At 42.8% G+C, this 19,057-nt stretch overlaps 1 protein-coding gene across 7 annotated transcripts in view; it reads left to right on the top strand.

The window, feature by feature from the left end:
* lis1b (Lissencephaly-1 homolog B) overlaps nucleotides 1-19,057 on the top strand; it is a 52,567-nt gene that overhangs the window by 18,380 nt on the left and 15,130 nt on the right. For all 7 annotated transcript variants that reach the window (XM_014195675.3, XM_045716209.2, NM_001140263.1 and 4 more), the window contains 4 exon segments: nucleotides 177-329; nucleotides 5,302-5,386; nucleotides 5,507-5,581; nucleotides 10,578-10,784. In XM_014195675.3, coding sequence (XP_014051150.1) covers nucleotides 298-329; nucleotides 5,302-5,386; nucleotides 5,507-5,581; nucleotides 10,578-10,784 — 399 coding nt within the window. In that variant the 5' untranslated portion in view covers nucleotides 177-297.

The following is a 19,057-nucleotide window of genomic DNA, read 5'->3' as shown; positions in this document are numbered from 1 at the left end:
TTGTCTTTCTCTTCCACTCTCCCTCTACCTCTGTTTTGCTTTTCTCCCCCATGTTTTATGTCTGCCTCTCTCTCTCTCTCTCTCTCTGTGTGTCTCTCTGTGTGTCTCTCTGTGTCTCTCTCTCTCTGTGTGTCTCTCTCTCTCTGTGTGTCTGTCTGTCTTTTGTGGAATACCAGTTATAGTTTCTGAGGGTTGACGTCTGAACGACTGACCGAGGGACCTGAGAATCCCCCCTACACCATCTCACCCTGTCTCACCCGCCTCCCCCAGAGGGAGAGAGCAGCCACTACAGCCAACATGGTGCTGTCACAGAGACAACGAGACGAACTGTAAGTACACACACACACTAGTGATATGTGGGGGGCGGGGATCGATAGTTACATATCGCAATATTATTTTGGACGATATTACATTGATACTTTGACTCAAAGTATCGATTTGTAATGCTAGGTAGCATTAGCTAGCGATAGCTGGCTCTACATTTGCCAAAACGGCAATATTTTTCATCCTATGGTTTGTTCTAAATCTTTTTAAACAGTGCGGCAACATGTTTTCCGCACTTTTATTTCCTTGACTGCTCAAAACTAATTTTGTCATGCTCTTTTTTTTTCTCTGCAGCAGGAATATAGTGAGCAATATGTTTGGAACATCAAATCGCAATACATATCGTATACACATCATTTTGTGAGCTCCCTGGCAATTCCCAGCCCCAGTTTTTTGGTGTGTGTGTGTTAGGATGTTTTCACACTTGATCCCTTTCAGACTTTTTTTTTTTTACTTAGTGCGGTTTGCTTAATTTTTAGTGCAGTTTGAACACTCCAAAGGAACTCGGACCCCTCAAAAAACCTCTGTTCGCTTGGGGGGCTCTTTTGAGTTCTCTCTTTTGTGGCACCAATGTGAGGGTTGATGGCAGGGTAAAAGGTGTTGCAGTACTCTGGTAGCTGGTCTGGGAATTGTGACATGCGAGCTTGGGGAGCTTTGCATTAACATTGTCCTTAAAAAGGGAACCGGAGGTGGTCTCAGTTTGCTTCAGGGGCTCATTTGAGGGGTTTGAGTTCCATTTAAGCGAACCGCACTGAGTCATTAACCTGTTTAGGATAGGGGGCAGTATTGACACGGCTGGATAAAAAACGTACCCGATTTAATCTGGTTACCACTCCTACCCAGTAACTAGAATATGCATATACTTATTACACATGGATAGAAAACACCCTAAAGTTTCTAAAACTGTTTGAATGGTGTCTGTGAGTATAACAGAACTCATATGGCAGGCAAAAACCTGACAAGGTTTCAGGCAGGAAGTGGCCTGTCTGACAAGGTGTCGTTCTTCTTGTCTCTGTTTATTGAAGAGTGAGGATCTTAGCTGTCCCGTGACACTTCCTACGGCTGCCATAGGGTCTCAGAAGGCGGCAAAAAGCTGAATCGTGGCTTTGCAGGCTCTGGCTGAAACAAAGTAGCGCGTTTGGGTAGTGGCTGGTTACAGTACTGTGAGACTCAGGCGCGTGCCCGCGTCGACCGAAAGCTTTGTTTACTTTCCTCAGTTTAGCTAAATGGACATTCCCGGTTGGAATATTATCGCTTTTCTACGAGAAAAATGGCATAAAAATGGATTTTAAACAGCGGTTGACATGCTTCGAAGTACGGTAATGGAATATTGAGATTTTTTTTGTCACGAATTGCGCCATGCGCGCGACCCTGATTTACCATTTCAGATAGTGTCTGGGACGCACGAACAAAATGCCGCTATTCGGATATAACGATGGATTATTTTGGACCAAACCAACATTTGTTATTGAAGTAGCAGTCCTGGGAGTGCATTCTGACGAAGACAACAAAAGGTAATCAAACTTTTATAATAGTAAAGCTGATATTGGTGAGTGCTAAACTTGCCGGGTGTCTAAATAGCTAGCCCGTGATGCCTGGGCTATGTACTTAGAATATTGCAAAATGTGCTTTCACCAAAAAGCTATTTTAAAATCGGACATATCGAGTGCATAGAGGAGTTCTGTATCTATAATTCTTAAAATAATTGTTATGCTTTTTGTGAACGTTTATCGTGAGTAATTTAGTAAAATGTCAGCGAATGCTAGTTCTGAACGTCACATGCTAATGTAAAAAGCTGGTTTTTGATATAAATATGAACTTGATTGAACAAAACATGCATGTATTGTATAACATAATGTCCTAGGGTTGTCATCTGATGAAGATCATCAAAGGTGAGTGCTGCATTTAGCTGTCTTCTGGGTTTTGGTGACATTATATGCTAGCTTGAAAAATGGGTGTCTGATTATTTCTGGCTTGGTACTCTGCTGACATAATCTAATGTTTTGCTTTCGTTGTAAAGCCTTTTTGAAATCGGACAGTGTGGTTAGATTAACGAGAGTCTTGTCTTTAAATAGCTGTAAAATAGTCATATGTTTGAGAAATTGAAGTAATAGGATTTTTAAGGTTTTGAAAATCGCACCACAGGCTGCAAGTGGCTGTTACGTAGGTGGGACGAATTCGTCCCGCCTAGCCCATAGAGGTTAGAAATTAGCTGAAAGAGAACACGTGTGAAAACACCCTTAGATGAGCAATTATTTCACCTCCCTTACATGGGAAATTATTTCACGATTTAAATAATATCATTTGTTTTTCGGATATCCGGATAGTTGAAATTCAAAACTATTTGCTCTAGTCTCTTGACCAATCAGAATGATGCTTAAAAAGGCCACAACAGCAAACAATGCACACTTGTTTTTAGGGTAATATTCTGGTAGTTTTGGGTTAACAGTAGCCTACGCTAAAAACAGTGAAAAGTCTGATGTTCGCCATCATAAAACTGATTTCAGATGATTATTATTATTTTTTGAGTGTTTTTTTTTTGCCTTGATCTGTCAGGTCTTGTGGACCCTCGGTTGGTACGCGCCTGTAGGCTAATTTGAAGTGGGGAAAATAGCATATGGTTGTCAGGGCTGACCGGAAGGCTAAATGCGCTATGATATTAAAATGTATTTTCTTGTAAAACCAGGGGAGAATGACAGCCCCCTCTCATTGAAGCCATGAAGGTTAATGTCGACCGGGGAACCCTAACCCGTTTTCAGAAATCTGTATCCCAGGGCTGTACGCTGACCCTTTTTTGCAAGGTGTGCTAAGTTTAAAAATGTAGGCGCACGCAAAGAAATTTAGGCACACAGTGAAAAATATTTGACCAGGATTGAGGGAAAGATGAACGGAGCAAAGTCCTTGATGAAAACCTTCTCAGGACCTCAGACCGGGGGTCAAGGTTCACCTTCCAACAAGACAACGACCCTAAGCACACAGCCAAGACAACGCAGGAGTGGCTTCGGGACTCTGAATGTCCTTGAGTGGCCCAGCCAGAGCCCGGGCTTGAACCCGATCAAACATCTCTGGAGAGACCTGAAAATAGCTGTGCAGCGATGCTCCCCATCCAACCTGATAGAGCCTGACAGGATCTGCAGAGAAGAATGGGAGAAACTCCCCAAATACAGGTGTGCCAAGCTTGTAATGTCATAACAAGAAGACTCAAGGCTGTAATCGCTGCCAAAGGTGCTTCAACAAAGCACTGAGTAAAGGGTCTGAATAGTTATGTAAATGTGACACACACACCACATTCTCTCTGAAAAAATTGTGCACACACACTCTCACACTCCCATTCTCTCCCTCTCTCCGACACTCACACATATTACAATTCTCCGACAGCCATTTGAGGAGTGCTGATGATGTCAGTGATTTTTGTTGTTGTTGCTGCTCATAGAAAATGTAGCCCTCATCAGAGAATGGAAACAGGCTGCCACTCAGACATACACCTCTGTGTGTGCGCGCATGCGGTTTTGGTCGTGTTGGTCGATCTGCTTCTCCCGAGTGTCGCCATGTTTCCATGACAACCATAAACACACCATCTGTGATTCAATTCTCAGTGTGGTTTTCCTAGAGGAAACATATCACTGGACATCACACTCGAGCACACACACCCACTTTCACTGCAGCACAGCTTCTGCCAGACAGACAGGGTGTGGTCTCGTTCTGTCTTAAGGTGGAACTGAGATTTCTCTTAAGGTGGAACTGCTGATATCGCTGTTGTCATTCAAGGATACATTTAGCAATAAGTCATCACAGAAAACACTGACTCAATAAAACATGCTAGGTTGAAACTGGAATGGTGCACTAACTCAATGTACGTTACAGATGTTGGTTACATACCTTTTTATGAAGACTCTGAAAACCTTGCAATATTATGTGCGTGTTAACACCTTACTTCTTGGAAATTGGCCTAATATGGATAGGGCTATATTGAAATGTTTCTAACAGAAGAACTTTAAAAAGCATATGCATGACCATGGTAGCAATTTAAATAACGCTTTTAGGTTTGAGTGAGAGTTTGAGTGAGAGGTCTAACTGGTGTCTCCAAGTGGTCACACACCCCTCCAAACTGCACAGTTCCTTTTGACTCAAGGAAATGGGTGCTTTCTTTTAGCTCTCCTAGCTTTGCTGTTGAGGAACTGAAGCAAGCACACTTGCAGTTTTTTTGTTTGGAATACAGCCCTGCGTCCACACCCTAACACAATTACTGTTGTTTGCGCAATCCCAAAAAGTTCCTTTATAAATCCCAATCTGGGGGTCAGGTGTGCATAACTTGAATCCAACATGGATTGTTAAAAAATCTGATCTTCGTGTTAGGCTTTCAGAAGGCACTTCAGACAAACGGATTGTAATTTTGGTGCGCATAGAATGCAATCATGAGTGCTTTCAAGTGCGTGTTCCACAGCAGATGTTCCTCACAATATGACAAACGGGCTCATTCTGTTCAGGACAACCCAGGGTGTCACGCATGTCATCCTTGTAACTGTGGATCAAACATGGCAGTCATAAATATTTGATCATGAAAATGTGAAGTGCACATTTGGACTCAAGGGTGTGTGGTTTGCTTCTGTGACATCAAAGCAGTGTTATAATACTCAATGTTTCCCTCACTCACACAACAAATATGCAAAAGTAGCCCAATTAGCGAGAGGGATGGAGGCATCTTGTCACGCGTGTTGCTCAACTTTATAATGGCTGTCAGTCAAAACTTCTACAGCTCTGTGAAGCAGAGAACCTGAGCCCTGATGTTATGTATAGCATGTGTCTACAGCCACTGCGTTCCAATTTAGGCACTTATAAAGGACAATCTGCCATTTAACACGTTTACAGGATGATGGGCTATGAGTGGAAAGGACTACCAGATCTGTTGTTTTCTCTTCCTCCTCTCTCTCTCTCTCTCTCTCTCTCTCTCTCTCTCTCTCTCTCTCTCTGTGTTAGAAACCGAGCAATAGCAGACTACCTACGCTCCAATGGCTATGAGGAAGCCTACTCCACCTTCAAGAAAGAGGCTGAATTAGACATGGTAAGAGCACACACACTAACTAACCCCACAACTTCCCGATTTGCAACACTGACCTATTATTTTATTTCCTCACAACAATTTTATATTTCCATTTCTGTCTCCCCTCCCTCTCTTCCACAGAATGAGGAGTTAGATAAGAAGTACGCTGGTCTTTTGGAAAAGAAATGGACCTCTGTCATCAGATTACAGAAGAAGGTGATTGTTGATGTCACGTTTGTGGTGTTATGGTATTTGATGTATATGTCAGTTGACTGTGACTGTTTGTATGTGTGAACAGTGCATTCGGAAAGTATTCAGACACGGGATGCACTGATATCACATCAGATATTGGTATCAGCCCAAAATATGTTCCTTACCAAGAAAAACAGATACCGATATTAAACAGTTTAGCGGCCTTTTAAGCATTCTAGTTAAGTTAAATAGTTGAAACACACACACACCAAAAAGTTATTTTGTTGGCATTTACGCATGTCCCCATTACCAGTAAAACATAATCAAAACCTAATCAAAACCTATTTCTTTCATTTACTTGCTGTGCTGTTTTGTTGTTCAGTCGTTTAATTCTCAACCAGGATTTCATCATACATGTCAAGCAGTGAAGATTCAGCTCTGTCCGTGGCCTCTTCTGTCGTGGGTCCTCTTCAGTGCGCACTGTCACTGTGTCCGTTTCCATCTTGTCCAGCTGTGTGTGTAACATTTCACGTAAACCCTGTTTCTTGTCTGCATTGAAGTAGCGGCCCTTGTACCTAGCATCGAGCATGGTGGCGACACAGTAAAGAGGCTCAGAGAGAATGCCACCAAATCGCTTGTTCACAGCCACAAATAGAGTACCTTTGCAAGTTTTAATTCCACGGTCTGTGTCGGCAGTTTAGTTGAGCAGGCGTTTCAATGCCATGACAGAGGGTATCACATCTGTTGCAGACACAGTTGATGAGCTTATTTCTTGAGTCAGTTGTTCAAATGGAGCTAGGAGTGTGGTCATGTTTCAAACATGTTCTCAAATTCCATTGAAATGGCAGCAGTGGTATGAGAACCAGCACATTCTTGAGCATGCAATGCTGTTTTCCATATTACGAAATCCTCGTCGACCCACTGTGCTGTCAGACTCCGCATGCTCATGGGGCTGACATCGCTGGTCCAAATGTCAATCATGAAGCTAATAGCAGGGATCCCCACAGCAAGTAGCTCATGGATGTGCTTTTCAGCAATAATGTGTAACTCCGGGAGGGTAACTTTTGAAAAATAGCGCCTAGCCTCCTGGGTGGCGCAGTGGTCTAAGGCACTGCATCGCAGTGCTAGCTGTGCCACCAGAGACTCTGGGTTCGAGCCCAGGTTCTGGCGTAGCAGGCCGCAACCGGGAGGTCCAACGGGCGACGCACAATTAGCCCAGCGTCGTCCGGGTTAGGGAGGGTTTGGCCGGCAAGGATATCCTTGTCTCATCGCGCACTACTGACTCCTGTGGCGGGCCAGGCGCAGTGCACACTGGCCAGGTGTACGGTGTTTCCTCCGACACATTGGTGCGGCTGGCTTCCGGGTTGGATGTGCGCTGTGTGCTGTGTCAAGAAGCAGTGTGGCTAGGTTGGGTTGTGTTTTGGAGGACACATTAGCTCTCGACCTTCGCCTCTCCCGAGTCCGTACGGGAGTTGCAGCAATGAGACAAGACTGTAACTACTACCAATTGGATACCACGAAATTGGGGAGAAAAAGGGAGAAGAATAAATAGCTCCTACTTGGTATTGTGTACCAGGGCTCAAGGTGCTCGACCAGTCGGCGAAAGCCAACATCATCCACGACAGAGAACGGTTGATTGTGAAGGGCAATGAATCCCATTATCTTGGCGTTAATGGATTTCGCCTTTGCGTTGTCTCGCTGAAATGTTCTTACTCTTTCAAATGACTGCTCGACTTTAACTTGTTTAGTTGTTGGAAGTGTGCGCTTAGTTTTTTTCAACTTTTTTTCTAAGTAGTTGCTGAATGTCTGGGGGTGATGCACTTTCAAATGAGTAATTAGGTTTGTGGTATTGAAAGATTTCACTTTCTGCCCTCTGGAAATAATAGCAGCACAAACGTTGCAACTGGCCTTTTATCTTCCTTTTTCAACTTCAAAATAGATCCACACTGTAGACATTGTGGGCTAGGTTAGGAATGCTGTGTTGCACGTGTAGCGCTGTATTTTTCGTGACGTCATTACGTCATCTACCTACACTACCTTTCAAAAATTTGGGGTCACTTGTGTCCATTTTTTAAAATAACATCAAATTCATCAGAAATATAGTGTAGACATTGTTAATGTTGTAAACGACTATTGTAGATAATGGAATATCTACATAGGCGTACAGAGGCCCATTATCAGCAACCATCACTGCTGTGTTCAAATGGAACGTTGTGTTAGTTAATCCAAGTTTATCATTTTAAAAGGCTAATTGATCATTAGAAAATCCTTTTACAATTATGTTAGCACAGCTGAAAACTGTTGTGCTGATTTAAAGAAGCAATAAAACTGGCCTTCAGAATAGTAGAGTATCTGGAGCATCAGTATTTGTGGGTTCGATTACAGGCTCAAAATGGCCAGAAACGAAACTTTCTTCTGAAACTCGTCACTCTATTTTTGTTTTGAAAAATAAAGGCTATTCCATGCGAGAAATTGCCAGAAACTGAAGATCTCGTACAACGCTGTGTACTACTCCCTTCACAGAACAGCGCAAACTGGTTCTGACCAGAATAGAAAGAGGAGTGGGAGGCCCCGGTACACAACTGAGCAAGAGGACAAGTACATTAGTGTCTAGGTTGAGAAACCGATGCCTCACAAGTCCTCAACTGGCAGCTTCACTAAATAGTACCAGCAAAACACCAGTCTCAACGTCAACAGTGAAGAGGCGACTCCGGGATGCTGGCCTTCTAGGCAGAGTTGCAAAGAAAAAGCCATAACTCAGACTGGCCAATAAAAATAAATGATTAAGATGGGCAGAAGAACACAGACACTGGACAGAGGAAGATTGGAAAAAAAGTGTTATGGACAGACGAATCTAAGTTTGAGGTGTTAAGATCACAAAAAATTGCGTTTGTGAGACGCAGAAAAAATTTGAAGATGCTGGAGGAGTGCTTGACGCCATCTGTCAAGCATGGTGGAGGCAATGTGATGGTCTGGGGGTGCTTTGGTGATGGTAAAGTGGGAGATTTGTACAGGGTATCAAATTAAATTGTATTGGTTACATACACATGGTTAGCAGATGTTAATGTGAGTGTAGCGAAATGCTTGTGCTCCTTGTTCCGACAGTGCAGTATTATCTAACAAGTAATCTAACATATTCACAATGACTACCTTCTACACAAGAAGGAAGGCTTTCACTCCCTTTTGCAATGCCATGCCATACCCTGTGGACAGCACTTAATTGGAGCCAATTTCCTCCTACGACAGGACAATGACCCAAAGCACAGCTCCAAACTATGCAAGAACTATTTAGGGAAGAAGCAGTCAGCTGGTATTCTGTCAATAATGGAGTGGCCAGCACAGTCAACGGATCTCAACCCTATTGAGCTGTTGTGGGAGCAGCTTGACCGTATGGTACGTAAGAAGTGCCTATCAAGCCAATCCAACTTGTGGGAGGTGCTTCAGGAAGCATGGGATGAAATCTCTTCAGATTACCTCAACAAATTGACAACTAGAATGCCAAAGGTCTGCAAGGCTTTAATTGCTGCAAATGGAGAATTCATTGACAAAAGCAAAGTTTGAAGGACACAATTATTTCAATTAAAAATCATTATTTAGAACCTTGTCAATGTCTTGACTATATTTCCTATTCATTTTGCAACCCATTTCATGTATGTTTTCATGGATAACAAGAACATTTCTACGTAACCCCAAACTTTTGGACGGTAGTGTGTACGTTATATAAGTATGCACGTCAGCATTGACATCGGTTTTGCACATCGGCGTTAAACTACACATCGGGCCGATGCCGATGTTGGCATTTTTAGTTAATATCGGCCGATTCCGATATGCTTACCGATATATCTTGCATCCCTAATTCAGACCCCTACACGTTTTATGTTACAGCCTATTATAAAATTGATTAAAAAAAATGTTTTTCCCCTCATCAATCTACACACAATACCCCATAATGACAAAGAAAAAAATGTTTTTTAGAAATATTTGCAAATGTATTAAAAATGTAAAACTTAAATCACATAAGTATTCAGACACTTGGCATTCAGGCCAAAGCGTTCAATCTTGGTTTCATCAGACCAGAGAATCTTGTTTCTCATGGTCAGAGTCCTTTAGGTGCCTTTTGGCAAACTCCAAGCGGGCTGTCATGTGCCTTTTACTGAGAAGCAGCTTCTGTCTGGCCACTACCATCAAGGCCTGATTGGTGGAGTGTTGCAGAGATGGTTGTCCTTCTGGAAGGTTCTCCACAGAGGAACTCTGGAGCTCTGTCAGTGACCATCGGTTCTTGGTCACCTCCCTGACCAACGCCCTTCTCCCTCGGGCAGCCAGCTCTAGGAAGAGTCTTGGTGGTTCCAAACTTCTTCCATTTAAGAATGATGGAGGCCACTGTGTTCTTGGGGACCTTCAATGCTGCAATACATTTTTAGTACCCTTCCCCAGATATGTGCCTCGACACAATCCTGCCTCGGAGCTCTACGGACAATTCCTTCTACCTCATGGCTTGGTTTTTGCTCTGACATGCACTGTCAACCTTTATATAGACAGGTATGTGCCTTTCCAAATCATGTCCAATCAATTGAATTTACAACAGGTGGTCTCCAATCAAGTTGTAGAAACATCTCAAGGATGATCAATGTAAACAGGATGCACCTGAGCTCAATTTCGAGTCTCATAGTAAAAGGGTCTAAATACTTATGTAAATAAGGTATTTCTGTTTTTTATTTTTAATACATTTGAAAACATTTCTACAAACCTGTTTTCGCTTTGTCATTATTGGGTATTGTGTGTAGATACATTTTTTTTGTATTTAAGACATTTTAGAATAAGGCTGTAATGTAACAAAATTAGGAAAAAGTGAAAGGGTCTGAATACTTTGAATGTGCTGTATATCTGGAGTATGAGTGAAACAACACTGTTGGAGAATAATAAACAACCAACTGAACTATCACCTCTTTATTCCTCTCTTCTCTTGTTGTCTTTTTCTCTCTTGTCCCTCTTTCCCAATCCCATCCCTTCTCTCCTCCAGGTGATGGAGCTGGAGTCGAAGCTGAATGAGGCCAAAGAGGAGATCACTCTAGGGGGTCCGGTGGCCCAGAAGAGGGACCCTAAGGAGTGGATCCCCCGTCCCCCAGAGAGATACGCCCTGAGCGGCCACCGCTCCCCCGTCACACGGGTCATCTTCCATCCTGTCTTCTCCGTCATGGTCACCTCCTCCGAGGACGCCACCATCAAGGTGTGTGCGTGTGCTTCAATCATTTGCTAAGCTCTTGGTTTAAAGGTACAGCAAAAGTGTATGTGGACCAGGGAGCCTTAGTTGTGATGCTGGCACAAGTATGAGGTGATAGGCACATAGACATATAATTATGTCAGGTTTTAAAGATTAAAAAAAAAAAAATCCTTGCAAGGTGAAACTTGATGTATATTTTCATTTTCATGCTGTTGTATTATGTATCTGCCAGTTTAGACTGCATTATTGTCACTGTCAAATCTAAGATGGCTGCCATTGTCAGTTTGGTGGGCTATACCTTTAAGACGGCATGTCTATTTTAGAAATGGTGGAGAATTTTCTTATGTTTGGTGTATACCTGGCTGAGGTTCTATTTGTTTGCAAAAACATTTTAAGAACCTATTCGTCATTCCATGTAATAATTGTTGATAATTTGTGAATTGTTAACTACAAATCATTTATATGTTGGGTGTTTTGGAGGATGCCATGAACATTGAGCTGTTATAAGATGGCGCCGAAGAACATGGCTGACGTTTTACATTCTTCCAACCAATTGTGCTATTTTGTTATTTTTTTGCGTTTTGTGTAACTTATTTTTTTACTTATTGTGTACATAATGTTGCTGCTACCATCTCTTATGACTGAAAATAACTTCTTGACATCATAACAGCGATTACTCACCGCGGACTTGAATAAACCTTTTCCTTTAACGAGTCCGAGGAGAAGGATATCCTGCTTTCACTGGAATGGGCCCAGATCCCCGTCATTTGCGTGAAGAAAATACGCAGGAAAAGGGGCCGCAGATCGGGCAGCCTTCTGAGAATCCGTAGGTGAGCGAGTAAACACCCACTGCCATCCGTTTTTCTTGCTAATGTGCAATCATTGGAAAATACAATTTATGACCTACGATTTAAGATTATCCTACCAACGGGAAATTAAAAACTGTAACATCTTATGTTTCACCGAGACGTGACTGAACGACAATACGGACAAAATAGAGCTAGCGGGATTTTCCATGCACTAGCAGAACAGAGACGCTACCTCTGATAAGACGAGGTGTGGGGTGGGGGTGGGAGGGGTGTCTATTTATCAATAAAAGCTGGTGCGCAATGTCAAATATTAAAGAAGTTTTTAGGTATTGCTCACCTGAGGTAGAGTCCCTTATGATAAGCTGTAGACCACACTATTTACCAAGAGAGTTCTCATCTATATTATTTGTAGCCGTCTATTTACCACCACAGAACAAAGCTGGCACTAAGACCGCTCTCAACCAACTCTATAAGGCCATAAGCAAAGAAGAAAATGCTCACCCAAAAGTGGCGCTACTAGTGGCCGGGGACTTTAATGCAGGCAAACTTAAATCACTTATACCAAATTTTTACTGGCATGTCACATGTGCAACCAGATAAAAAAAATATCCTAGATCACCTTTACTCCACACACAGAGATACATACAAAGCTCTCCTCCGCCCTCCATTTGGCAAATCTGACCATAATTCTATCCTCCTGATTCCTGCTTACAAGCAAAAACTAAAGCAGGGAGTACCAGTGACTCGCTCAATACGGAAGTGGTCAGATGACGCGGATGCTACACTACAGGACTGTTTTGCTAGCAGAGACTGGAATATGTTCTGGGATTCATCCAATGGCATAGAGCAGTACACCACCTCAGTCACAGGCTTCATCAATAAGTGCATCGACGACGTCGTCCCCACAGTGACTGTACATACATATCCTAACCAGAAGCCATGGATTACAGGCAGCATCGAGCTAAAGGCTAGAGCTGCCACTTTCAAGGAGCGGGAGACTAAACCGGACATTTATAAGAAATCTCGCTATGCCCTCAGACGAACCATCAAACAAGCAAAGCGTCAATACAGGATTAAGATTGAATCCTACTACACCGGCTCTGATGCTCGTCGGATGTGGTAGGGCTTGAAAACTATTATGGACTACAAAGGGAAACCCAGACACGAGCTGCCCAGTGACGTGAGTCTACCAGATGAGCTAAATGCCCTTTACGCTCGCTTCGAGGCAAGCAACACTGGAGCATGCACGAGAGCACCAGCTGTTCTGGAAGGCTGTGTGATACCGCTCTCGGTAGCCGAGTTGAAGAAAACCTTTAAACAGGCCAACATTCACAAAAGCCGCTGGGCCAGACGGATTACCAGGACATGTACTCAAAGCATGCGTGGACCAACTGGCAAGTGTCTTCACGGACATTTTCAACCTCTCTCTGACCGAGTCTGTAATACCTACATGTTTCAACCAGACCACCATAGTCCCTGTGCCCAAGGATGCAAAGGTAACCTGTCTAAATGATTACTGCCCCGTGCTTTGAAAGACTGGTCATGGCTCACGTCAACAGCATCCTCCCAGACACCTTAGACCCACTCCAATTCGCATACTGCCCCAACAGATCCACAGATGATGCAATCTCAATCGCACTCCACACTGCCCTTTCTCACCTGGACAAAAGGAACACCTATGTGAGAATGCTGTTCATTAACCTCTCTAGGGTATGTGGGACGAAATCGTCCCACCCAGTCAACAGCCAGTGGAATCGAGTGGCGCGATATTCAAATACCTTAGAAATGCTATTACTTCAATTTCTCAAACATATGACTATTTTACACCATTTTAAAGACAAGACTTTCGTTAATCTAACCACATTGTCCGATTTCAAAAAGGCTTTACAACGAAAGCAAAACATTAGATTATGTCAGGAGAGTACCCAGCCAGAAATAATCACACACCCATTTTTCAAGCTAGCATATAATGTCACAAAAACCAAAACCACAGCTAAATGCAGCACTAACCTTTGATGATCTTCATCAGATGACACTCCTAGGACATTATGTTATACAATACATGCATGTTTTGTTCAATCAAGTTCATATTTATATCAAAAACCAGCTTTTTACATTAGCATGTGACGTTCAGAACTAGCAAACATACCGAAAACTTCCGGTGAATTTACTAAATTACTCACGATAAACGTTCACAAAAAACATAACAATTATTTTAAGAATTATAGATACAGAACTCCTTTATGCAATCGCGGTGTCAGATTTTAAAATAGCTTTTCGGCAAAAGCACATTTTGCAATATTCTGACTAGATAGCTCGCCATCACGGGCTAGCTAATTTGACACCCACCAAGTTTGGCGTTCACTAAACTCAGAATTACTATAAGAAAAATTGGATTACCTTTGCTGTTCTTCGTCAGAATGCACTCCCAGGACTTCTACTTCATCCACAAATGTTGTTTTGGTTCAAAATAATCCATAGTTATGTTCAAATATCCTCTGTTTTGTTCTTGCGTTCAAGACACTATCCGAACGGTGACGTGCGGATGCGTATCGTGACAAAAAATTTCAAAATATTCCATAACTGTACTTCAAAGCATGTCAAACGCTGTTTAAAATACATTTTTATGCGATTTTTCTCGTAAAATAGCGATAATATTCTGACCGGGAGACAAAATGTAAAATGGCCTCTTCACGTGCACCCGTCTCATTGTTTTCAGATCGACCACTATCCAAATGCGCTACTGTTTTTCAGCCATGGACTGCAAAGTCATCATTCAACGTTCTGGCGCCTTTTGAGAGCCTATGGGAGCCTTAGAAAGTGTCACGTTACAGCAGAGATCCTCTGTTTTCGATAAAGAGAGTGTAGAAGGCCAAGAAATGGTCAGAGAGGGCACTTCCTGTACAGAATCTTCTCAGGTTTTGGCCTGCCATATGAGTTCTGTTACACTCACAGACACCATTCAAACAGTTTTAGAAACTTTAGGGTGTTTTCTATCCAAATCAAACAATTATATGCGTATTCTAGTTTCTGGGCAGTAGTAATAACCAGATTAAATCGGGTACGTTTTTTTATCCGGATGTGAAAATACTGCCCCCTACCCTAGAGAGGTTAACGACAGCTCAGCGTTCAACACCATAGTGCCCACAAAGCTCATCACTAAGCTAAGGACTCTGGGACTAAACAGCTCCCTCTGCAACTGGATCCTGGACTTCCTGACGGGCCGCCCTCAGGTGGTAAGAGTAGGTAACAACACGACTGCCACGCTGATCCTTAACACTGGGGCCCCTCAGGGGTGTGTACTTAGTCCACTCCTGTACACCCTGTTCACCCACGACTGCGTGGCCAAGCATGACTCCAACACCATCATTACGTTTTCTGACGACACAACAGTGGTAGGCCTGATCACCAACAACGATGAGACGGCCTATAGGGAGGTCAGAGAACTGGTATTGTGGTGCCAGGACCACAACCTCTCCCTCAATGTGAGCAAGACAAAGGAGCTGATTGTGGACTACAGGAAAAGGCGTGCCAAACAGGCTCCCCATTCACATCGGGGCTGTAGTGGAGCAGTTCGAGAGTTTTTCAAGTTCTTTGGTGTCCACATCACCAACGAACTGTCCTGTTCCAAACACACCAAGACAGTCGTGAAGAGGGCATGACAGAACCTTTTCCCCCTCAGGAGACTGAAAAGATTTGGCATGGGTCCCCAGATCCTCAAAAGGTTCTACAGCTGCACTGTCGAGAGCATCCTGACCGGTTGCATCACCACCTGGTATGGCAGCTGCTCGGCATCTGACCGTAAGGTGCTACCAGAGGGTAGTGTGAACGGCCGAGTAAATCCCTGGGGCCAAGCTTCCTGCCATCCAGGACCTACAGTTGAAGTCGGAGGTTTACAGACACCTTAGCCAAATACATTTAAACTCAGTTTTTCACAATTCCTGACATTTAAACCTAGTATTAATCCGGCTGCGTGGTCCCATGGTGTTTATACTTATGTACTATTGGTTGCCCAGATGAACGTGGTACCTTCAGGCGTTTGGAAATTGCTCCCAAGGATGAACCATATTTGTGGAGGTCTACAATTTTTTGGGCTGATTTTTTTTGGGCAGATTTTTTTTTTTTTTCCCATGATGTCAAGCAAAGAGGCATTGAGTTTGAAGGTAGGCCTTGAAATATGTCCACAGGTACACCTCCAATTGACTCAAATGATGTCAATTAGCCTATCAGAACCTTCTAAAGCCATGACATTTTCTGGAATTTTCCAAGCTGTTTAAAGGCACAGTCAACTTAGTGTATGTAAACTTCTGACCCACTGGAATTGTGATACAGTGAATTATAAGTGAAATAATCTGTCTGTAAATGATTGTTGGGAAAATTACTTGTCATGCACACAGTAGATGTCCTAACCGACTTGCCAAAACTATAGCTCGTTGACAAGAAATTTGTGGAGAGGTTGAAAAACGAGTTTTAATGATTCCAACCTAAGCGTATGTAAACTTCAGACTTCAACTGTATATAATAGGCGGTGTCAGAAGAAAGCTCATAAAATTGTCAGAGACTCTAGTCACCCAAGTCATAGACTGTTCTCTCTGCTACCACACGGCAAGCGGTACCGGAGCGCCAAGTCTAGGACCAGAAGGCTCCTCAACAGCTTCTACCCCCAAGCCATAAGACTGCTGAACAATTATTAAAATCGGCATCGGTCAATTTACATTGACCTCTCCCTTTTGTACACTGCTGATACTCGCTGTTTATTATCTATGCATAGTCACTTCACCCCCACCTACATGTACAAATTACCTCAACTTACCTGTACCCCTGCACACTGACTCGGTACCGGTGCCCCCTGTATATAGCCTCGTTATTTTTATTCTTATTGTGTTACTTTTTATTATTACTTTTTATTTTAGTCTACTTGGTAAATATTTTCTTAACTCTTCGTGAACTGACATGTTGGTTAAGGGCTTGTAAGTATGCATTTCACTGTAAAGTCTACACTTGTATTCGACGCATGTGACAAATAAAGTTTGATTTGATAAGGAAATCTCCACCAGGCCGGATTTTCCTCAACCATCCGGTGAGATTGATCCTGTTGACTGTATTAGTTTGTGCCTGTTATGGATTACTTATATTTTTGTATTTTGAAGGGGGATTGCTCATTTTTTGATTTGATTGACATTGGGACCATTTTGTGTTGGGTTTGGGACTTGGACATTCAGAACTTTATTTGGTGTCTAATTGAATTGAGATTGTGAATTTATACACTTTTATATGACAATATGCTTCTTTTGCTCACTTTATTCATTTTGTCTGTCTGTCTTCGTTCACTCCTAGAAACAAAGTATTTCTTTGAACTTTTATATGGTAGTATTGTTTGCAATCCAAGCTGGTTGTTTCAATAGGCCTATGTATCTTATGTAGGCCTATGGTTCCCTGGTCCACAAATGTTTTTTTTTAAACACATACTGTATGTCAGTGACTGTGTCCCATTAGATATTATCTCTAAGCAGCCCCACCCTGTCCATTAGCTTTCGTCCTCTTAATCTTCTCTCTCTCTCTCTCTCTCTCTCTCTCTCTCTCTCTCTCTCTCTCTCTCTCTCTCTCTCTCTCTCTCTCGCTCTCGCTCTCATTTTCCTTATTCCTCATTCGGAAAGTATTCAGACCACTTGACTTCTTCCACATTTTGTTACATTACAGCCTTATTCTGAAAAATTATTCAATTAAAACATGTCCTTATCAATCTACACACAATACCCCATAATGAGAAAATGAAACAAGTTTCTAGAAATGTTTCAAATTTATAAAATACCTTATTTGCATAAGTATTCAGATACTTTGCTATAAGACTCAAAATTAAGCTCTGATGCATCCTGTTTCCATTGATCATCCTTGAGATGTTTCTACAACTTGATTGGAGTCCATTTGTGGTAAATTCAATTAATTGGACATGATTTGGAAAGGCGCACACCTGTCTATATAAGGTCCCACAGTTGACAGTGCATATCAGAGCAAAAAAAAAAGCCATGAGGTTGAAGGAATTGTCCGTAGAGATCCGAGACAGGATTGTGTCGAGGAACAGATCTAGCGAAGGGTACCAAAACAATTCTGCAGCATTGAAGGTCCCCAAGAACACAGTGGCCTCCATCATTCTTAAATGGCCTTCCCTGTGGCTCAGTTGGTAGAGCATGGTGTTTGCAACGCCAGCATGGTGTGTGCAACGCCAGGGTTGTGGGTTCGATTCCCACGGGGGGCCAGTACACACACACACAAAAAAAAGTATGAAATGTATGCATTCACTACTGTAAGTCGCTCTGGATAAGAGCGTCTGCTAAATGACTAAAATGTTTTTTAAAAAATGGAAGAAGTTTGGAACCACCCAAGACTCTTCCTAGAGCTGGCCGCCCGACCGAACTGAGCAATCGAGGGAGAATGGACTTGGTCTGGGAGGTGACCAAGAACCTGATGGTCACTCTGACAGAGCTCCAGAGTTCCTCTGTTGAGATGGGAGAACAACCATCTCTGCAACACTCCACCAATCAGGCCTTTATGGTAGAGTGGCCAGGCACCTATAAGCACTCAGACCATGCGAAACAAGATTCTCTGGTCTGATGAAACCAAGATTGAACTCTTTGGCCTGAATGCCAAGCGTCACGTCTGGAGGAAGCCTGGCACCATCTCTACGGTGAATCATGGTGGTGGCAGCATCATGCTTTGGGGATTGCTTTTCAGCGGCAGGGACTTGGAGACTAGTCAGGATCAAGGGAACAATGACAACCTGCTCCAGAGCGCTCACGACCTCAGACGGGCGACGGTTCACATTCCAACAGGACAACGATCCTAAGCACACAGCCAAGAGAATGCAGGAGTGGCTTTTCTGACAAGTCTGAATGTCCGAGTGGCCCAACCAGAGCCTAGACTTGAACCCAATCGAACATCTCTGGAGAGACCTGAAAATTGCTGTGCAGCGAAGCTCCCTATCCAACCTGACAGAGCTTGAGAGGATCTGCAGAGAAGAATGGGAGAAACTCCCCAAAAACAGTTGTGCCAAGCTTGTAGAGTCATAACCAAGACTGTAATTGCTGCCAAAGGTGCTTCAACAAAGTACTGAGTAAAGGGTCTGAATACTTATGTAAATTTGATATTTCTGTTTTTTACATTTAATACATTAGCAAAAAATGCGTAAACCTGTTTTTGCTTTGTCATTATGGGATATTGTGTGTAGGTTGATTGTGGGAAAAAAACATTTAAAAAATGTTTTTAATCACTTTGAGAATAAGGTTGTAACATAACAATGTGGAAGAAGTCAAGGGGTCTGAATACTTTCCGAATGCACTGTAGTTTACGAGAGTTCTACCAGGAAGGCTGGTCTGAATGCTTGATTAATTTCATCCAGTAATCACACAATTCACTTTTTCCTATTCTACCGGCGTCTTGTTTCTTCTCTTTCCTGTTAACCATGTGCGGAAT

This window comes from Salmo salar, chromosome 04, assembly GCF_965601325.2.
Source record: "Salmo salar chromosome 04, fSalSal1, whole genome shotgun sequence".
In the NCBI taxonomy this organism is placed as follows: domain Eukaryota; kingdom Metazoa; phylum Chordata; class Actinopteri; order Salmoniformes; family Salmonidae; genus Salmo; species Salmo salar.
Note: the sequence above shows the minus strand (reverse complement) of the source record. Positions and strands in the feature narration are given on the sequence as shown.